Source organism: Phaenicophaeus curvirostris, chromosome 2, assembly GCF_032191515.1.
Source record: "Phaenicophaeus curvirostris isolate KB17595 chromosome 2, BPBGC_Pcur_1.0, whole genome shotgun sequence".
Lineage (NCBI taxonomy): Eukaryota > Metazoa > Chordata > Aves > Cuculiformes > Cuculidae > Phaenicophaeus > Phaenicophaeus curvirostris.
This window is the reverse complement of record NC_091393.1, coordinates 104590162-104610855: the sequence shown is the minus strand read 5'-3', so window position 1 is coordinate 104610855 and position 20694 is coordinate 104590162. Positions and strand designations below refer to the sequence as shown.

At 44.0% G+C, this 20694-nt stretch overlaps 2 protein-coding genes across 3 annotated transcripts in view; one reads left to right on the top strand and one right to left on the bottom strand.

The window, feature by feature from the left end:
* Positions 1-751, bottom strand: part of ASB3 (ankyrin repeat and SOCS box containing 3) — a 34190-nt gene extending 33439 nt beyond the window's left edge. Inside the window, exon 1 of the mRNA XM_069850273.1 lies at positions 523-751. The gene's annotated coding sequence lies outside the window, so the exon portion shown is untranslated. The remainder of the gene's footprint in view (positions 1-522) is intronic.
* A 1336-nt stretch (positions 752-2087) lies between these two features.
* ERLEC1 (endoplasmic reticulum lectin 1) lies at positions 2088-17355 on the top strand. 2 transcript variants are annotated; one of them, XM_069850270.1, is made up of 14 exons: positions 2088-2276; positions 4232-4336; positions 5607-5687; positions 6553-6630; positions 6774-6837; positions 8752-8792; positions 11077-11300; positions 14008-14137; positions 14546-14707; positions 15350-15409; positions 15862-15986; positions 16398-16454; positions 16664-16739; positions 17074-17355. In XM_069850270.1, exons 1-14 carry the CDS (start codon positions 2139-2141, stop codon positions 17143-17145), a joined length of 1413 nt encoding a protein of 470 aa, XP_069706371.1. In that variant the 5' UTR covers positions 2088-2138; the 3' UTR covers positions 17146-17355. The 2 variants fall into 2 exon arrangements, with proteins under 2 accessions (XP_069706371.1, XP_069706370.1); XM_069850269.1 differs by having other exon boundaries at positions 16398-16475.
* Positions 17356-20694: the final 3339 nt, after the last annotated feature.

Genomic DNA, 20694 nt, shown 5'->3' with positions numbered 1-20694 from the left:
GAAGTACTGAGTAGATCCAATGCAGCCACTTAGTGAAGTTTTAAGCTATTTCAGCCTGTATTATTCTGAGCAGGGCCAAAATCAACCAAGGGACTAAAAACCATTTACTTAAAACAGTTCAGACTCAGCCAGTTTTGCTGATTGCAAACATGAAAATGTGCACACACATCACACTGCTAGCAAAGCAGCAAAACAGAACAGCCCAAACCAAAACATCTTAAACCAAAACATCTGAATTTGCAAGGCATCATAAAATGGTTTGGGTTGGAAGGGACTTTAAAGATCATCCAGTTCCAACCCCCATGCCACAGGCAGGGACAACTTCCACTGGATCAGGTTGCTCAAAGCCCATCCAGAGCTATCTTCCTCCACTGCCACCAGGATTGTTCCTGGTACCATCTGCTTCCTTTGCCTTCACATACTGCTCATTAAACACCTCAGTGCCCACTCTGCTTGTTAGGGTTTATAAGAATCACTAAACACTGCCAAAACATTACACTTATCGCCATGTGCCACCCTCACCCTATCGCTAGCTGCAAAACAAACAGTCAACAGCCTCACTTTTCTCCTTCCTCTAGAGTGTCCACTTCATTCCAGCTGTATCACAACTTACACTTCAGTCTTAATTCCATATACAAGTGCTTCATTGTATTTACCACAATATGAAATGGTGTTCCTTACTTTTTTGTGTCTCCCAGACCTTTTCTGTACCATAAGAACCTTGCCAGCATGGCTCTATTGGTAGAACCTTGTAAAAACAGAGGAGTAAGGAAGGCACTGGTGTGGCAGTAGCCATTCCCCTCTCAGAGGCTTCTTCTCCTCAGGCAGCCAAGTGCCAATACATACAGCTCACAGGGCAGTGAGGACCCTTCAGCCACTCCCCTGGCTCCACCACTGCTGATACAGAGCGAAGCATGGAGGGGGTTCCCACACAGAAACCGTGCTTCCCCACCATGACTCCCCACAGCATCCCTGTTGTGTCACCCTACCACTTCATCCATCGCTCCTTTCCTCCCTTCCTTCTGTCCCTTCCCAGCAATCTCCCTGCCATATCCTGCTGCCACTCCATCCATCCATCCATCCATCCATCCATCCATCCATCCTCCCTCTCTCCCTCATTCCCTCCCTTCTCCCTCTATATCTTCCTCATGCCCTCCCTCATTCTTATTCCCTCTCCCTCATTCTCTCATTCCCTCTTTACCCCTTCATTCCCCCATTTTCTCATTCCCTCCCTCGTTCTCTCATTCCCTCACTCCTTCCTTCCTCCATTCCTCATTCCCTCCTTTACTCTCTCATTCTATCTCTCATTACCTCGCTCCTTCCTTCCTCTCTCATTCCCCCTCTCCCTCCCTCATTCCCTCCTTTCCACCCTCCCCATTCCCTCATTCCTTCCCTTCCTCATTCTCTCATTCCCTTTTATTCCCTCATTCCCTCTGTCCCTCCCTCCTCATTCTCATTCCGTCTCTCATTCCCTCACTCCTTCCTTCCTCCCCCCTCATTCCCTCCATCCCCCCATTCTCATTCCTTCCCTCCCTCCTTCATTCCATCTCCCATTCCCTTCCTCCCTCCCTCATTCCTTCTCTCCCTCGTTCCCTCCCTCTCTCATTGCCTCTCATTCCCTTCTTTCCTCCCTCCCTCATTCCCACCCTCCTCATTCTCTCATTCCTTCTCTCATTACCTCGCTCCTTCCTTCCTCCCTCCCTCCACCATTCCCTCCATCCCCCATTGTCATTCCTTCCCTCCCTCCCTCCCTCATTCCCTCTCTCCCTCATTCACTCAATTCCCTTCGTCCCTCCCTCCTCATTCTCTCATTCCATCTCTCAATCCTTCACTCCTCCCTTCCTCCCTCATTTCCTCTCTCCTTCTCTCCTTCTCTCTCTCCCTCCCTCACTGCCTCTCTCATTCCCTTCCTTCCTTCCTCCCTCCCTCATTGCCTCTCTCATTCCATTCCCTTCCTTCATCCCTCCCTCCCTCCCTCATTCCCCCTCTCCATCCCTCATTCCCTCCGTCCTTCTCTCCCTCCCTCCTTCTCTCATTCCCTCCCTCCTTCTCTCCCTCTCCCGCCCCGCCACTCACCGCCGGGCCCGGACGCGGCTCGCTCCCCGCCCCCGGAAGCGGACGTGGCGGCGCTGCCCGGCATGGGGGGCGGCCGGCACCGCGCGCTGCTCTGCGGCCTCCTGGCCGTGGCGGCCGTGGCCGAGGGCGGCCGCGCCCTCCCGCACCTCAGCGACGACGTGCCCTTCAGGGTCAACTGGCCCGGCACCGACTTCAGCCTGGTCCGTACGGGGCGGGGGCGGATTCCGAGTGTGGAGGGAAGGGAGGAGGTGGTCTGAGGGGAAGCGGGGGGGAATTATGGGGGGTAGCAGTGGTGGGGAGGGAGTGTGGGAGTCTGAGGGGGGTGTTGGTGGGGAGTTGGGGGGTGTGAGTCTGAGGGAAGGTGGTAGTAGGGGGTGGGAGTCTATAGGGGGTGGCAGCGGCGGGGAGGATGGGAGTCTGGGGAGGGGGAAAGTCTGTGGGGGGGTGGGAACCTAGGAGGAGTGGCAGTGGTGGGGACTGGGGTGTGTGAGTCTGAGAGGGGATGCAGTGGTGGGGAGGGGGAGATGGGAGTCTGAGGCAGGGGGAGTGGGGAGAGTGGTGAAGGGAAGCCTGAAGGTGGTGACAATGGTGGGGAGTGGGAGTCTGAGCGGGGTGGCAGTGGCGGGGAGTGCCGGGGGAGAGTCTGGGGGCTGTGGAAGTGGGGGGGAGCTGTGGGAGTCTGAATGGGGGTGGTGGCAGCGGGGGGATTGGAGGGGTGTGGGAGTCTGGGGGGGTGGCAGTGGAGGGAGTCCAAAGAGGGGTGGGTTAGCAGTGTGTGTAGGGAGAGAGTGGGGGGGCTGTTTGGGGGGTGGGGGGAGTGAGTGTGTGGGGTGGGAGTGTGTCTGAGTGAGGCGAGGGAGCATGGGGGTGTGTGGGGAGTGGGAGTGCATGTAGGGATGTAGCAGTTGGGGGTATAGGGATGAAGGTGGGTGTGGGGTAGAAATGTGGGCGGGGTGGGGGTTTAGGGGAGGTGGGAGGAGTGAGCCTTGGGGAATGAGGGGGAGTGGGGGTGCGTGTGTGTGAGAGAGTTGAGGGGGCTTGAAAGGTGTGAATTTGGGGGGCAGTGGAGTGTATCTGCTGGAGGAAGGTTTGGGTGTGTTGGGGCAGGGTTGTGGGGTGGTTGGTGTGTGTTGGGGGTGGGAGGGAGGGGAGCGTGGGGATGGGGAGGGCTGTGTGTGTAGGAGGGGGTTCGATGGATGTGAGGTGGGGTGAGTGGGTGTGTTTGAGGGATCTCTGCTCACTCCTCCTTGGAGTCCCCCTCACTCGAGATGCTGAGCCATTGTAGCTGTACAAGAGTAAGTCAGGATGGCAGGAGTTGGGTGCAGTAGTCAGAACTCCTTCATGGTTGGTGTTTGTTTGTGAAGCCCCCCCCGTGCCCCAGGAGGGGGTTTGGCTGTTCAGGAGGTGCTTCACACTGTTGTGCGTGCTTGGGCAGGCAGGGGTGCGTACACGTGGGCCAGGCTGGAGGGCAAGCATTGGACCATGGCCTGCATCTGGGAAAATCACAGGAAAATCTGTCCTGAAAGTCAGCGTGGGAATGCTTGGTTGCAATAGGTCATGGTTGGGGGTGTTTCTGTGATAAAGGCCTTCCACAGAGATGGAAAATATTTAAAGAGGAGTAAGAAAGAAGTTTGCCTAAAGGAAAGCTGGGGAGGGACTCTTTATAAGGGAGTGCAGGGGTAGGACCAAGTGGAACAGTTTTAAGCTGAAAGAGGGAGGTTTAGATGAGATGTTAAGAAAAGTTTTCCTGGGAGGGTGATGAGGCACTGGCACTGGTTGCCCAGAGCAGTGAGTGGTGGCTGCCCCATCCCTGGAGGTGTTCAAGGCCAGGCTGGATGGGGCTTTGAGCAGCCTGATGCAGTGGGAGGTGTCCCTGCCCTTGGTGGGGAGAGGCAGAACTGGATGGGCTTTAAGGTCCTTTCTGACCCGAACTATTCTGTGATTCTAAGGTGATGGTGGAGGAGGGCAGTACAAGGATGGAAGCGGAGGCGAAGGCAAGCAAGTACAAGCAAACTTAAATGCCAAAGCCTAGTCTTGTGATATGAGTAAGACCAGGATAAACTCTGTTCCACCTGCCCTGTAAATTGACTGTACCGTTCATGAATTCAGGAATATTTCTAACAAGTAGCATTAAAAAGGTTGGCTCTTTTCTTAGCCTACAACTGGCGTCCTGTACAAAGAAGATAACTACATTATAATGACCACTGTGGATAAAGAAAAATATAAATGTATACTTCCGCTGATAGCCAGTGGCAATGAGGTAAGGTCAGTCCAGTCTTTTTTTGTAATCATAAACTGTAGATAAGACTTTACAATATCTTTTCAGTTACTTTTTTTAAAAAAAAAGAAATGCAGACTTCTTTCTCTGAAAGGAAAATCATCTATAGAATGTTTCACAATTTCACAGTTCATAGCAGATGCCTTCGCTTTGTGTTACATTCTAGCTCTGCAATAACTGGGGCCAGCCTTCAGGTCCTTATATGGCAACAAATTATTGTTGTAATGCTCCTTTTATTGCTAGGACTATTGCTGAGTGGGAAATTCTTGTATTTTAAGTAATATTGTCAAATTCTAGGCCAGTAAACTACTATAAAGGTTGTTAACACTGCTATCATAACTGCTGTATCTGTCCCAGTAGTGTTTCTGCCACCAGTAATGTACTTTATTCCCTGTTTCTTAATTGGAAATCTAAATGCACAGCGTGGAGTTTAAATTAAAAAAAAACAAGTGTCTAAATACATTTGTTTGTACAAGATAAGGTAGACTGAGGAGGTCTTATCATTTGTTTTTTGTTCCCGCAGTGGTTCATTTTTTGACGCCGTGAGAACTTACAGACCAGCAGTACTGCTGGGTGCCTGCATTTTAACAAAGCCCTTGTCCTTTAACTGATATACAGAGTGCTTCTGCGTAGGTGAAGAATCTTTAGTAGTGCAGGGGACATAGAATCATAGTTTGGGTTGGAAAGGACCTTAAAGATCATCTAGTTCCAACCTCCCTGAAATGGGCAAGGACGCATCTCTTCAATAGCATGCACGTTTATAGAGCAATAATTACACAGAAATAAACTTCCTTGGTATTACATATGCTTTTTCAATCCATTTTTTTTAAATTACACAAAAGCTGGGTGATGTGCTGATTACGCTGCATCAGTACAGCATCAGCACTGACTGACAGGTGGAGAGACTGTTGATGGTTTTTTTCTGTTCACACCCCAAGCTGCCACTCTGGACTGTGAGCAAGTTGAGAGCTCCTACTCTTTTGCCATACGTGTATGTTTTAAACTGCAAAACTTTTCTGGTTTGACTCTTTTATTTGTGACTTTTATTTGTCCCTTCTTACTGCACTGAATTATCTTTTTTTTTTTTTCTTCACTAATCACCACACAGCTCCTACAGGGCAAGAATTAATGAGGTTTTGTACCTTTTAATTTTGCAATACAATTTTTTTGTTGTTTTTGTTACTGCTACAAATGAATATTAACTAACCAAACTACTTTGATTTTAATGTAATGAAATATCCTTCTATTCCAGGAAGAAGAAAAGGACTACAAAGGTCCTACTCCAGGAGAATTGCTGGAACCTCTTTTTAAGCAAAGTAGCTGTTCATATAGAGTATGTTACTTCTGTGTCAATAATTTAAATGCTAATCAAAAATTTACAATCCACTCCATTTCAAGGTTTAATGTAGTAAACTGTTTGGATAGATCAGATACTAATTTAATTCAAAATAAGGCCTCTGCAACTTTATGACTATATCTTAATATTGCTAATAAAATTCTTCATAATTGAAGATGTTAGAATTCAAATAAATTGAGTTGCTATAGTAGCAATTTTAAAATGTGGATTTAAACACTTAATTCCAGGGGTTAAGCTGATAACATGTAACAGTCTAGTGAAAAGCGTTTTTCAGAATATGTTAGAAGACCAAAACAAACATGCCTCAAGATATTCTGAAAGCTTTCTATTTTTTACCAGCTGTTGCCCCAATTCAAAGACTCGTGTCTTGCAGTACAAGAATGACTCTAATACCAAACGAGCTGGTACTGAGAACCAGCAAGAGCAAAAATGGACAAATATTATACACAACATCCCACACACAAGTCCTTGAGGAAGGAGGAGTGGGTCCAGCCCAATCGGTAAACAGCTTGTATTGATGGCAGTTGCCAAAGTCAGACTGTGCGGAGTTGCTACAGCTTAGCCCCAGTAATTTTCAAGAAAGCTTAGTCTTTACATCTTACTTAATGGGGTTTTTTTCCTTTGTTATATCTGTGTGAAATTTAAGGAAACTGTTATGTTTATTTGGAACATCATCAAAATGCTTGAGGAACAGAGGCACTTCACGGTGCTATTGTTTTTGAGGGTGCCCAAGCCCACACACTTGGGCTGTTTTGTTGCTGCAAAAGCAAAATGTGGGGGAGGACTTTGAGGGAAGAGAGGAAGGTGGTCAATGTATCTAACTAGAATCTTTTTTTTAAAGATTGAATCTTATTGGACTTACGAGGTGTGCCATGGAAAGCACATCCGTCAATACCACGAGGAGAAGGAAACGGGACAGGTAGGCTCCTTACAATTTAGTAGTTTCAACCCCTTTTTCTTCTGGCATGCGAATGCTTAACTCCTCCAGAAGCCTTTAATTCATGTGCACTTAAAGTATGATGAATAGTAATTGAAATTTGTTTTAACTTCTTTCGATTGTAGAAAATTAACATCCAGGAATACTATCTGGGGAATATGATGATGAAGAACCCATTATCAGAACCAGGTTTGTCTTAGATTATTTTATTTTGCTGATACTAATTTAATTGTTTGGGTTTTAATTACTACCATCTGAGAAAGATGCTATACAAAACTGATTCTCAGTGCAACAGAATAGAATTTTGTAGCTTGCTTTTTTTTTTTTCTGCAAGCTGTATTGTTTTCAATTAATTCCTTTTCAGCACCTTACTTTGCATCCATCCTGTCAATTTTGCCATGCTGTCTTATTGAGTAGAGTAATTATGGCATATTAATTAGTGTCAGGGGAAGAAAATACATAGTATAAGAAATGGAAGCAATATGTACCAGACCTCGTTAATATAGTCTCTTTCTGAGTGGGGGAGTCTTGCAAACTGTGAGCAGAGGGCAGAGTGTGTAGCACATCTTAAACTCTGCTATGCTGTAATAAAACATAGTTTGCAAACCCAAATGCTTGCAGCCTTTGCAGGTAGATTTGATCCCTGGAGCTGTTTGAGGGTCTTTTTTTAGGGGTCCTGGTACAGATCATCAGAAGAACTGAAGTGCATAAAGCAGGACTTCGGTGAAAATTAGCTCGCTGAGCCCCAAAGTCAAACTGCAATTTAGAGTGAATAATTTTCTGAGCGCTTCAGGTTGTTTTTACCTGCAAATTATTGTAGACAATGGAAATTCTCTGGTTCTGCTTGCCAAAATCTGCTTCCTTGGGTGAGCACTTTGGCAGTATATTAGTCCAAAGATCTGAAAAGATCCACGAAGCGTTCACTCATCAAAGCTGACGGAAACAGTAGAAAACACATAATAGAGTTGTTTGAAGTTTTTTTTAATTCTAGGCTAGTTTGTAAAAGGTGGGCACTGCCTGTTTTTGCTTCCTAGAAGTGATTAACTTGAATGCCTCAGTCTTCGAGGGAATTTAGCACCATTAATCCCATTTCTTTTAATTCCTGCCTGCAGCCTTCTGTTAGGTATCTTAGTCCAGAAGAGAAACAAAGCTTCAGAAACTGCATTGTTTGATATCTGTTAGTGAGTTACAGTGCTTGTTAGTGCTGTCATTAATCCTGTGCAGAGATGCCTGATTCTCCCTAGATGCTGCTGTACAGAAACCAAAACATTTAATGTGAGTTTACCAATTCTTTTGTGGAGCTGCTGCTGAAGTTACATGTGATGGTACTTCCAAGTTATCATATCTGAGGTTTTTAGCATGTTGACCCTCTGTCCTCCCTGCTGAGGTTGCAAGCTCTATTCTTTCTCTGCTTCCTATACATCAATTCATCCTACTTCAGTTAAAAAAGTAATGTAGATAGTTACTCAAATCCTTGTGAGCTGAATCCACAAGTGCAATGCAGTAAATGTGGAACAGCTGAATGGGTGACAGCAAAGCCAAATGGCCTTTTGCTCACTTAATTCTTAATGGAGTCCAGACTATCTCCCAAAACAGTTTGGAATGCTAAGCATAGTTCTTACCCGTGACAACTCATAACCCCTGCCCTGTAAGGATGTTTATTCTCATGATTGTTAGAAAGGCATGCAGTCTGGCCTCCCTTCTTCCTACACCAAGGTATCCTCTGAGGCTGATTAGTGGGTGGGCTTAAGTACTTGCCTGTTTACAGCCCCAGCCTGCAATTCACTCACTTTGAAAAGAATAGTCAGCTGCCTCTCACAAAACAGCAGCAATGTTCTGCCCTGACTGGCCTTCTGGTGGTGCTGGGGCAGGATTTGGCCTGTGCTACAAACTCAAAATTGTTTTAAGACGGCATTTACTTTGCACTCAAGATCACTGTTTATTTCCTTTCTTTCCTCTTTTGCACCTGCGAGTTCATGAGGTTGACTCTTGGCAGTGTATACAGAAAGTACTAGCAAATGCACACAAACTTCTCTGTATATGATTTCATGTTATTTTGAGTCCACAGACTTTATGCTTACCTCATTCTTAATTATTTCCTAGATCAAGAAGAGAAGGAAAATCCAAAAGAGAGTGCAAAAGAGGCAAGTGAAAAACATCTATTTTTACTTTTGCCGTCAACAATGAAGGCAATTTATATGTGATGATGATGCAATTAGTTCCCTACCAGAATCAGTATTGAAAAATGAAACTCTGTTCCTGAGCTGAGTCTTCTCAGTTTTGATTATCAGTCTCAGCTCAGAAAGCTCCTGCAGTTCACATTAAGGTTATGCTAATTTTAAAATTAAATTAGATTGATTATATACTCTTTTTCTATGAAAACAATACATACAACCAGAAGGTCACATTTTGATGTAGTGACAGTTATTTTTCCAGCTACATCGGAGATTCCTTCAGTGACACTCATGTATTCTGAGTAGGGAGAAATGCTTGACAAAATCCTACAGCACAAAATCCCTAAAAGATTTCTTAGCTGAATTGATGACCCAACCCATAAAACTTGGTGCTTCCCTTATCCGTTAGAAAACTTTTCCACTTGTTTAGGCCCCAAAACTCAATTTTGAGTTACTAACTTTATAGCAACACAGTGGAATTACCTGAAGCATTTTGGGGTTCGGGATTGGCAACAGCAGATTTGATCTGTGGACAGAACGCACCTACCCTATTTCCAGTTATCCTTCACTTTAATTTTGAAATGAAATCTTTGTTTAGATGTTCTTTGTAAGGCTGATAGCACAGAGTGGTTCTTCTATAGTGGATCTCAGAAAATACACATGCCTGATAAGCATTTTGGGAGAGCAGACCTGAGTCACAATGTGGCCCATTCTAATGGCAGTGGCAGTTATGTCGCTTGGAAAGTTAAGAAAACTGGGTTCTTTGTAGTGTAACTTTTTCTGTTTTTTTAATTCAGAGGAAGTTAAGGCATTTACTGACTCTTTTTTTACAGTGTCTTGGTTTCAGTCCATAAAGAATTTAGAGTTGCAGTTTGTGTGGGATCTCTAGTCGTGAAAGGGAAAGAATACATGATGCAGTTGGGTGATGCTTAATGTAAACAAAAACTGCTGTGACTGAATATTTATCTTAAATCCTACTGGGGTGCCTTTTAGTTGTGTGTGTGTGTATGTGTGCATAGAACAGCTATCTCTGTTTAGATTTCTTGAATAGTTAGCGTCAATGTAACCTGTAGGTATCATTTTTCAATTTTTAATGTAAAATCAGTTGTTTCATTCAGAAAGATAGAAGCTGAAGGCACTGACACCCTTTCTGTCAGCTCTTTTGTACGCAATCAGAATATATCCTCATTTCCCACCTTTGACTGAATGTTGAAGTATGGAGTGAATAAGCAATTGGAAGCCAAGGAGCACCCAAGCAAGTAAACTACCAGCATGTCTATCCTTTAACGCTGATAAATGTCTCATCGTTCGTGATGGAACAGTTTTCAGGAGGAGAGAGTGGGCTGTGACAGGTTTTGGTTTGAAAACCAAAGTAGGTGAGACATGAAAGGGTCTCAGCTCCGTGGGGTTAGTGTCCTGACCACAGAAGGCACCACCGCCTGTAGCACAGAGCCTGATTTGTCATGCACCAAAAACCTTTACAAGCTCAAGCAACACAGGCAGAAAAAGGTCTAGTTTGTGGGTACCAGCATGGTGTTTGCACAAACAGAACTTCTGGTATCCAGGAACTTTAGCTGCTTCTGAGAGAGAAGCCAGGAGAGGGAATTTTACCAGCTTGTGAAATTAATTTCTTGAAGTGGAAGCTGGAGGAAACATGAAGGAACAAGTCTGAGACACACTTAAAGAGTGTCAAAAGTGGGATTTACCTTGTTTATATCTTTAACTTTGTTAGTCATGCTAACAGGTGGCATGAGGTTCTGTGGATAAGGAACAACGCAGGCTGGGTATGCTGGAAGGTGTAGTGCAGGTGTCGGGATGACTTTGCAGAGGGCATTTTCAGGTTGTTCATGGCCTGGCACTGAAGGTAACATGCCAGACCTGAGCCAAGTCTGGCAGAGGTACTTACATCTCCCTGTCTTCTAGACTGTGGGGTGAACACAGCTGGCTCGATGTTCTTCCGAAACATTGCACCCCACTGGCAAGCTGTCTTAGAACTGAAATGTCGGGCAGCCTCTGTGCAGAGAAACAAGCTGCGTTTGCAGCCAGAGCTTGTGTGGCTCGGTGTATTTGGGCAGTGCTGTGTTGGAGGTGATAAACCAGAACATGTTTGGATGTTGCAGAAACATCAAGTAACTACATAAAGGCTGGTTTCAGTTAAGTAATGCTTCCTCTGCACAATATAATAGTGTTTTTCATTTCAGAAGAGTCAAAGAAGCTTTACTTTGATTCTTGATTTTTGCTTTCTTTCATCTAGATACCTACAAAAAATATAGAAGGGCAAATGACTCCATACTATCCTGTAGAAATGGGAAACGGCACGCCCTGTAGCTTGAGACAAAACCTACCCAGATCGAGTACAGTGATGTACATCTGTCATCCAGAAGCTAAACACGAGATTCTTTCAGTGGCAGAAGTCACAACCTGTGAATATGAAGTGGTTATATTGACACCTCTGCTATGCAACCATCCTAAATATAGGTACAGTACTCACATTTGGCTAACATTATCACTTTGTATTTTAATCAGTTTCCATGTGCGTATGTGTTTAAGTCATATACCCAGCTGTGGTTTCTGGTGCAGAGCCATGACACTTGTATGTACTTACTTGGGGAGGGGCAGTTTTGTCACGTCTTAGGTTTTCATGTTAAGTTGCACAATGTTTGCATTGTCTCTACTGATTGATTGTGGGAAGTGCAACTTTATTTGCAGCAGGTAAGTTTCCAGCCTTAAGAAACACAAACTAGGTCAGATTCAGAGCACCCTGTCTCCTCTTAGCTCATGATTTCAAGGTCTTGGGAGATAATCATTGTAGTATTCAAAGACTGCAAATTGCATATGTGCATTATACGTGTGCGTAGACTCCAACTTCTCTAATTTCAGAAAACAGAAGTATGTATGGCCTTCAGCCCAAACCTTAACATTTGAGTACTCCTGACACAATGAGCTCCCATGTCTCTCTGTCCTGCTTTTATTGCCTTACCTTTGGCTGTATAAATCATATTCATATGAAGACTTCACCATTTCAGTGTTATTTTCTAAAAATCAAGCATACAATTCTTCCCCCACCTTCAATTGTACCATACATTTAAGGGATGCCCTTACTCTCAGTATTACAGATTTTTGACCTTTCAAGGGTAGTAAACAGAATTGCAAAGTGAGTATGACATACAAACGAAGGGAAAATAACAGACAGGAGTTCTGAATTTCCCATGTACACATGTCAGAACAAGTGAGTATTTAATCACTGTTCTGACGTAGGCAACAAAGCCCAAAGGACAAAATCCCCAGTTTTGCCTTTTCTAAACAAGTGCCAGTTGGAGTAAATAAGTTATGCTGTTGTTAAGTATTTATTATCAATTACAATATTTCTCAATTAGATGGGTTTGGTAACTATGTTACCTGCTGCACTTACTTGTTAAGCCTCTATATCAGTAGAAAAATAGAAAATGCACAGGCAAGTTGTTCTGTTGTTTGATAAGAATAAAATCTTGAGCTGCTTTCTCCTTCCAAAGGGGAGGCATGGAAGGCTTTCTGGCCACTAGCAGGAAATACTTTAAATAAACATAGAAGATCTTTTTTCTCCCACTTACGTCATCTTAGTAAATAAAGGTAGGTGGAGACAGCAGGCTGGAAACACTGCTCAGTGTCAGCAGAGGTAACAACAAACAAGCCTCACATTAAGCTGAGTGCACTTTTCCTGTCGTTTTCCTCAAACAGCGTTGAGCAGAACTTCAGCCACCGGCATTTTTCCTCTATACCCACTCTCTTATCTTATCCAGTAATGCCCTTGTGGTAACTTAGCAAAGGTATATCCCTTAGTTCTAGTCATCGTTCTCACTAGGGTACAATTTGACCTTTTTTAAATTGGTGGGATCTGGGGACAGGGAGGAAGACAGGGCAAAGGAATATTTTGTCTTATCTAACTATTATTGATAATGCAGTTTAAATTCAGGTAAAACTAGGCTGCGTTGTTACAGGACTTGTTTAATGTAGAGTGTAGATACTACTTAGAAAATGCTTTCAGACTCTTCTGACTAAAATGGGGATTATTATACAGCTACTGTTGCATGTTTCAGAGTTGTCCTAGGAGGGCATCACAGAAAGTCATCCTGCATCCTGCCTACAAAGCAGTATCTGCATACTTGTTTTGTAAATAAGCTCTCTAAAGAGGCCCTTTTTAGTGAGACGAGCAGTGAAAACTGAACAAATGCTTCATTTATGAGTGTGATTTTCACTTTGTGTTCACTTTCCTTTACTATTTTCTATTAAGGTTTATTTGGTGTTTGACTGAAGCCTTTGTTTGTGTAAATAAAGGAGAAAGCTGTGTTACTTTGCTTCCTCTTTCTGCTTTTTCTTTCCTGAAATAAGCTACTTTTTGCAGACATGGCTCATGAAGAGAGCAATAGGTCTATATGCAGTATGAAAAGCCGTGCATGTCAGATAATATCTGGGGATGTTTAGCCTGGAGAAGAGGAGGCTGAGGGGAGACCTCATTGCTCTCTACAACTACCTGAAAGGAGGTTGTAGAGAGGATGGTGCTGGCCTCTTCTCCCAGGTGACAGGGGACAGGACAAGAGGGAATGGCCTCAAGCTCCAACAGGGGAGATTTAGGCTGGACATTAGGAAAAAATTTTTCACGGAAAGGGTCATTGGGCACTGGAACAGGCTGCCCAGGGAGGTGGTTGAGTCACCTTCCCTGGAGGTGTTTAAGGCACGGGTGGACGAGGTGCTAAGGGGCATGGTTTAGTGTTTGATAGGAATGGTTGGACTCGACGATCCGGTGGGTCTTTTCCAACCTGCTGATTCTATGATTCTATATCAGAAGGTATTATTTTAATTATATAGGAACTGCACCTGTCAAGTTTAACCTTTGCTGTTTCCTAGCTTCTGAGAGGGTTTTGTGGAGCCATGACGCTACATTCATGGTACACTTACAGTGTGGTTTGCCTTTCAGGACTCAGCCTTTTCCTTTTGACAAGGAGAGGTTAGAGTATGTTGCCAGTTGTTGGCAGTGAGACTGTGCTGGGCCAAAATCATATTTACATCTATTTTAAGAACAGTGTAGCTTTGACTGGAAAAAATCCATAACACCTCAGCCCAGCTAAGTCATAAACTTGTAGCAATAAAAAGGTATTTCTTTACTTTAGGGCACATTAAGCAACATATTCCTAACTTGTTCGTGCAGGTTCAGGGCTTCCCCTGTGAATGACATCTTTTGCCAGTCTCTGCCGGGATCCCCACTGAAACCCCATAATCTGGAGCAGCTGGAGAAACAGCAAGAAATGATGAAGATGCCTTTTAGAAGAGTTAAGGAGGTAGGGCTTTTGTAATAGAAAAAATATTCATTTTCTCTTTTGTAATACATACAGCTTTCAGTTCCATGGAATGTGTTCTCTTACCCAACTTTGTAATTCTCTGTCAGTCTTTCAAACGGTCTTTAAGCTTGTTGAAATCATCTGTACCTTGCCTTATTGGGAAGGAAAATAATGCAAGTACGTTTGGGCTACTAATTTAAAACTTTTGTAGCCTTCTTCACCTACAGCTTACAAATGTGTTAAGTTTTTGACTTTTGATCTTCTTTCCAGCTATGCTGGAGACAGTAAAATCAATTACACTTTTCCTGTCATGTGACTTCATGGAGTTTATAAGATTTTGCTAGGGACGTATAAAATCTAAATGGGAGATTATTTTTGTGTTTGTATTTGTGGATGCTTAAATTTCAGGAAGAAATGCTTTCAACGAAAGAAGAGAAATTTTCTTCCATTCACAAGCCTGTTGCTGTCGGAAGCCATCAGCTGTTAACTGTGGGAACGACCCACATCTCCAAACTGACTGATGACCAACTCATAAAGGAATTTCTTAGTGGTTCCTACTGCTTCCATGGGGTGAGAAATAAAGCTGTGTATAATAAAAAACCTACTTGTTAATAGCACATACTGGTATTTGATTAGTTTTTCCACGAACTCTGATAGTTGCATTCTTATACACATAACAATTGCCTTTCCCTGCATTAATATAGGGAAAGTTTATATACCAAAGTCCAGGCCAGAAAGAGATCTTTAAACTTTCTATTGAAATCCAGTTTATTTGAGCAGAGAGAAATGGAAGTAGGTCACGAGAATTGTTCAGTTCATTTTGTCAATGAGAACAAAAAATAATATCTGATCAATTTATTCAGAGAACAGTTGGCAGAGAAGAGGCATCTGACTTTTTCCCTGTCTTTGAGAGAGGAAAGTCTTTACAAGATGAATAGGGGGAATGCAAATAGTTCTAAGGAATTCAGTCCTGTGTGGCTTTTCAAGAGTCTTTGCTTAAACTCCTCTTTTCCATCCCTTGCCTGTGTCAATTAGCCTAGTGAGAGAGTCTCTCAGTGCAAACCTTGAATTGACCTACTTAATTAATAGCTATGGAGTTTTACAGCTAAAGTAGCTGGTGGTTTACAGTCTGGATGGAAGTGGATGGGGTTGTCCTGGGTGTTTGGTTTGGGATTTTGTTTAGTTTTAATGCTGAGACTATACCTCCCACAGGGTGTTGGCTGGTGGAAGTACGAATTCTGCTATGGGAAATATGTTCATCAGTATCATGAGGTATGTTTACAGTTTCATGTTTTGCCACTAGATGGCTGTGGGGGGACAAAGGGCTGGGGAATCTGTCTGATTTGAAAACAAAACAAAAAGCAGCACCATTGTCTTGTCTGATTAACATCTTGGGCATAAGAAGTTGGATTTCAGAAAAGAAATCTTCTATGTGCTGCCTAATTTTACGTATGGGGTCGTAGGTACTATGTAAGGTAAAGCATGGTGATAATCAAAGCTGAAAAAGTGTTGGCTTTCTATGGAATGCTATTCTGGTCATTGAAACACTGGCTCACATCAACTTGACTCTTCACCCTGACACAAGATCACTCATAGTTTGTCCCAAATGCAAGGACATGTTATGTTACAGCAGCAAACCTGCTCTAGAAATGACATTCTACACATCAGTTAAATATGCTCACTGCTCATCATATAATACAAGGTATAATTACCATCTTTTTTAGGATAAAGAAAGTGGCAGGACTTCAGTGGTTGTGGGTACCTGGAACAAGGAGGAACACATTGAATGGTCCAAGAAGAATGCTGCTAGAACCTACTACCTGAGAGAAGATGGCACACAGACAGTTCGGTACGGTTACAGACACCACGATGACTACTGCAGTGTCTGTTCCTGAATCGGTCTCATGCTCATGATATAGAAGAATAAAAGCCAGGGCCTGCTCCTGCAGTGTGTGAATAGTCTGTTTATAATCAGACGCAATAACCTGTCCAGAGCAGGGTGTATAGATTTTCTCCCTCAGTCAGCATACAACACTAGAAAAGGTAATTCAACACTTTGGATTTGATGCAAAGAGAAATCTTTTAGTAGCAAACAACTATTTGCTTTTACAATAACCAAAATGCAGCATATCGGTACTTTGGTTTACATATTGGAGGGAAATGTTTGAAGAATAATGAGGTAGTGCATCACCTAAGTTAGGGATGCTCTTAAGAATTGTTTAACATTCCCAAACTTTCTCATTCCAATCTTATCTGGCAGGATGGTGTCTCATTTCTATGGAAATGGAGATGTTTGCGACTTAACAGACAAGCCAAGGCAGGTGACTGTGAAATTGAAGTAAGTCAACTTCTCTAGTAACCTGATGTTCTGTTTCTGCTGCTTGTGACAAAGGGGAAAGCCGCTGTTGTCCTCAGAAAGCAATGACTGTCAGCTTAGAAAAAACACTGTAGGTACTGGGGAGACACATGTTCTGGTTTTGTGCTTATTACATGCTAAACAAGATAAAATTTCTTCTTTGTTTTCAGATGTAAAGAATCTGATTCCCCTCATGCTGTGACCATATACATGTTAGAGCCTCATTCTTGCCAATATATCCTTGGGGTATGTAAGCACGTCTCGAATTCCCTGAGATCAGGTGCCACCTAGTAGAAGGTGTCTCCAGGTGTATGTTAGAAATAGTCATCTCTTCCAGTGACTCTTCACAGGACTCCTGTAGAGTCCTTCACCCCAAACAGGCAGCTGCTAACCGAGCACTGCTTTTTGTTCAGTTGCATTTGCTTAAAGAAGGGTCATTGTTAATTATGCTGTTACCTTGTTAATATGCTGCTTGCTCTTCAGTCAAAAGTAAAAAGTACTTCCTAAATTTTATCAAGTGATGCTCAAGACCTGTCCCTTTTGCAATCTGTCTTTAACGTTTTAATCTTTTATGCTCAAGGTGGAGTCTCCAGTCATCTGCAAAATTCTGGATACAGCGGATGAGTATGGGCTCCTCTCTGTGCCCAGCTAAAGCCCACAAGCCATAGCTGTCAGCAACCCTGCTGGCGTTTTCCACGCAAGCATCGCGCTTGTCAGATGACGAAGGCAGAGAGAACTTCTAGCCAACCAACCTCACCAGCAGAATTATATGAGATGAGGGACTCGTGAACCACTTTGTGTATAACTATGTGTATATAAGAGGTTATCGATAAACTTTTAATGATTAAAATCTCATCTTGCACTTCCTGTTTGACTTGCGTATGACACGTTCTACGATCATCGTTGCCATTAAGGTATCGATTATCAGCTTTAAAAAGGCAAAGGAAACAAAGTCCAGCTTCAAGTGAGGAGTTCAGCTCCCCCTACAATGAAGAAGCGAAGCAGTGCTAATTGCTCAGGAGCCTTCAGCAGCCGCTGCACCACGAATAATGGTTCTGCCACCGTCGCATACTTTGTCCAAACACCAGCATTACCTCAGCTTGACTGCTTGGCACTGTGTTAACAGCGCAGTCCCTCTTCCTGTTACCCCTTCAACTGTTATTTCCTTTCCCAGCCTGGGCCGCTTTCCAGGAGTGTGTTTGGGTTTTTTTGTATTAACACTGTAGAATTCATCTTAATATATTTATTTTGCTGAGCATTCTTACTGATGTCAGCCAGGTTTGCTGTTTTGCTTCTAAGGATGCAAAGATAACAACACTGGTGCTCCACGATCGGTGCGCTTGTGGCCAAATTGTCCCTATCGGCCAGACCTCTGAACTCCCGTTTGTGGTTGCTGCGTGTCTGAGTGGTTACCTTGCCAGTGACAAAGCCTCAGAACATTCACCTGCCTCTTCATGGACAACAGGAGGATGGAGACCTACTTTCTGGTAGCTCGCCTACCTTGCAAATAAGATTTCTGATGCAGGCACATCCCCAGAAGGCAACTGCAGTATTTATCACTCAACAGCAGTATCTCAAGTCTATTATGCTCCTAAAAATAGCTGGTTTTAAATAGGTAAGGCAAAAAAAAGAGTGCAAACCCCGGGTTTGCTGACACCCAACACACTCTCAAGGATTTCCTTCCCTTGGGAGAACGTTGTAGGGCTGTCAGGAAGCCAAATCCTTGCTTTTATCAGGTGTGACCTTGATCGCTTGTTTTTTGGAAGAGTTACTCACAAATCACAGCCAGGATTATGTGTGGGTCCATTTGTCACAATGCCAGCGCTGTCCTGTGCTGAGGAAGCATTGGAAGAAGCCCAGAAATGATTGCTTTTTGGTTCAGTTCCACTGCAATGAGCTTGAGGGCTGCAGTGATGTGTGTGCTGTGAGGGGCAGCGTTTCCATCTGCAGCAGTGGGGGGCGTTCTGTGTTGCTTACGGATGCGAGCCCACTCTGTTTCCTCTTTTCTGAAGCTGTTGTGCAAGGTACAGGAATTGCATAACTGATGTCACACGGAAACCCATCAGCCCTCTGGCATATGACTAGCAGATTGCTGCCCAAAATACCAAGTTAAACTGCTGGATTGTTGTAATGGAACCACTTGATTGTCTCATATAGTGGAAATCCAAAAAGGGAGCAGCAGGATGATACAGCATTAAAAGTCAAAGTCATTGTTCCCATTCACATTCTTATTTTCTGATGGCTTAACAGTAAGACAGAGGAAACTGAAAAAGGGGGAAGAGGGGATTCTACTTAGAATTTTTTGTGCCCTGGAGGAGAGTTTTCTACCCGCGTTTCCATCCACTCTCCACTCTTCTTGAGAAACATTAGACAAATAAGCAAAAAATTACTTAAGTTTCAATCATAGAATAGTTTGGTCTTAAAAGATCATCCAGTTCCACTGCCTTGGCACGGGCAGGGACACCTAGACAAGGCTGCCCAAGGCCCCATCCAACCTGGCCTTGAACACCTCCCTCCAGGGAGCGGGCAGCCACAGCTTCCCTGGGCAACCTGTGCCAGTGCCTCACCACTCTCATAGTGAAGAATTTCTTCCCAATCTAAATCCCAATCCCAGTCTAATATAAACCTTTCCCCCTCCAATTTAAAGCCATTCCCCCTTGTCCTATTGCTACATGCTCTTGTAATCCTTTACTTAGCCAGCAGCTTTTAAAAAAGAGAAGACACGAAAAGCAGTATTCTCCCGACTTTAGGAAACTTAAGTTAAAGATCTAAAGTTCCTTTACTTGCCTGAGCAGTCAACAGGACCAAGGTTCTCATTAAGCATCTGGCAAGAGGTGGTGCTGAATGAATCTGAGCCCTGTTCTGACCCACACTTGTCTTGGGCCACACACAAGCACCTTGTTGCACGATCTACAAAGCTTTGGGAAGGGCTTCCCACCTCACTAGCTACGCAGCTCCAGATGAGCATTTTGGCAGCAGCTCCTCCAGACGCAGTGTTGCCCCCAGCTGCCTTCGCCCCTGCTCTGGACGGCCACAGGCCTCACCCGCTCAGGTCCACAGCAGCAAAGATGCATCCCAAGTCAATACTCGGTAAGAAAAAAAAATTCAACACACATTTAGCCTTAGCTTCCCTAAGCTGTCTTTACAGTGGGCTGGATGAACCTTCTTGTTAAGGCTCTGGCAGTGGGTAGAAGTGTTAGATGTGTGCAATCCCCATTGATAGTTTTAGTTTGAATCAAGGCTGCCCCGTAGCCACTTGGCTGCTCGTAGGAAAGACAGTGTAGATGCCACCTTAGTGCTCTGCTGGGTACCCAGGCCCCACGGTTGATGTGGATGGAGGTGCCACCAGTGCTCACTGCAGAACACAGATGTGCGGCATGGGTTGGGATGGCATCCAACTTCCTCGCCACCTATCTGGCTAGGTCATATTAAAAGGAGGAGAAACCACAACATGTTAAACCCCTCAGTTATGGTCATTTGATCAGAGGAAGAGATAAGAATAGTTATTTCTGCAGGATGTAAAGAATTCCACTTCCTGCACAGGAGAGAAGTCCCCAGCACCATGGGGAAGTGCAACTTCTTTGACTAAGCAGCCACAGCACCTCCGTGATCCACTACTCTCAACTTCTGCCTTTTTATGAGCAAAACACACTGCTGACAAAACCACGAAATCCGTTCTCAGTTCTCCGTATTCCTCACCCTCCACTCCCCCTTGCACAGGAAGCAGACTGCTCACTGATGTTCCTGCCCTGCATCCGAACTACCTGTGAGCAAATAAATTCACAGAACGTGCTTTTCTCCTCCACCCTCTCCCATCTCTTCCTGATCGACGGCTGATTTGGGAGAGAACCACCAAGGCTGGGGTGAGGAGAGCAGGAAAGATGCACACAAAAAAACCCCAAGAAGTACCATAAAGCATGAGTTGATACTGCCAGAAATAATCAATTCCAACCTAAGTTTATATTCTAACATACCAGAACCTAAAAGAAATGGGCAATTGAGCATAACTTGCTCCTCCAATCCTCTCCCAGACAAGCCCTGGAGTATGGAAACCTGGCAGTACTGAACATGAGGGGAAAAGCAAACCTCTTGTGGTATGCAGAAAGCATAAAGAAGATCAGAAGGGCTGCGGGTTCTGTGCCTGTCTGCTTAGGCTTTTGCCTGAGATATTGTGCAGGTTTGCTCCTCAGCCTAAGAAACA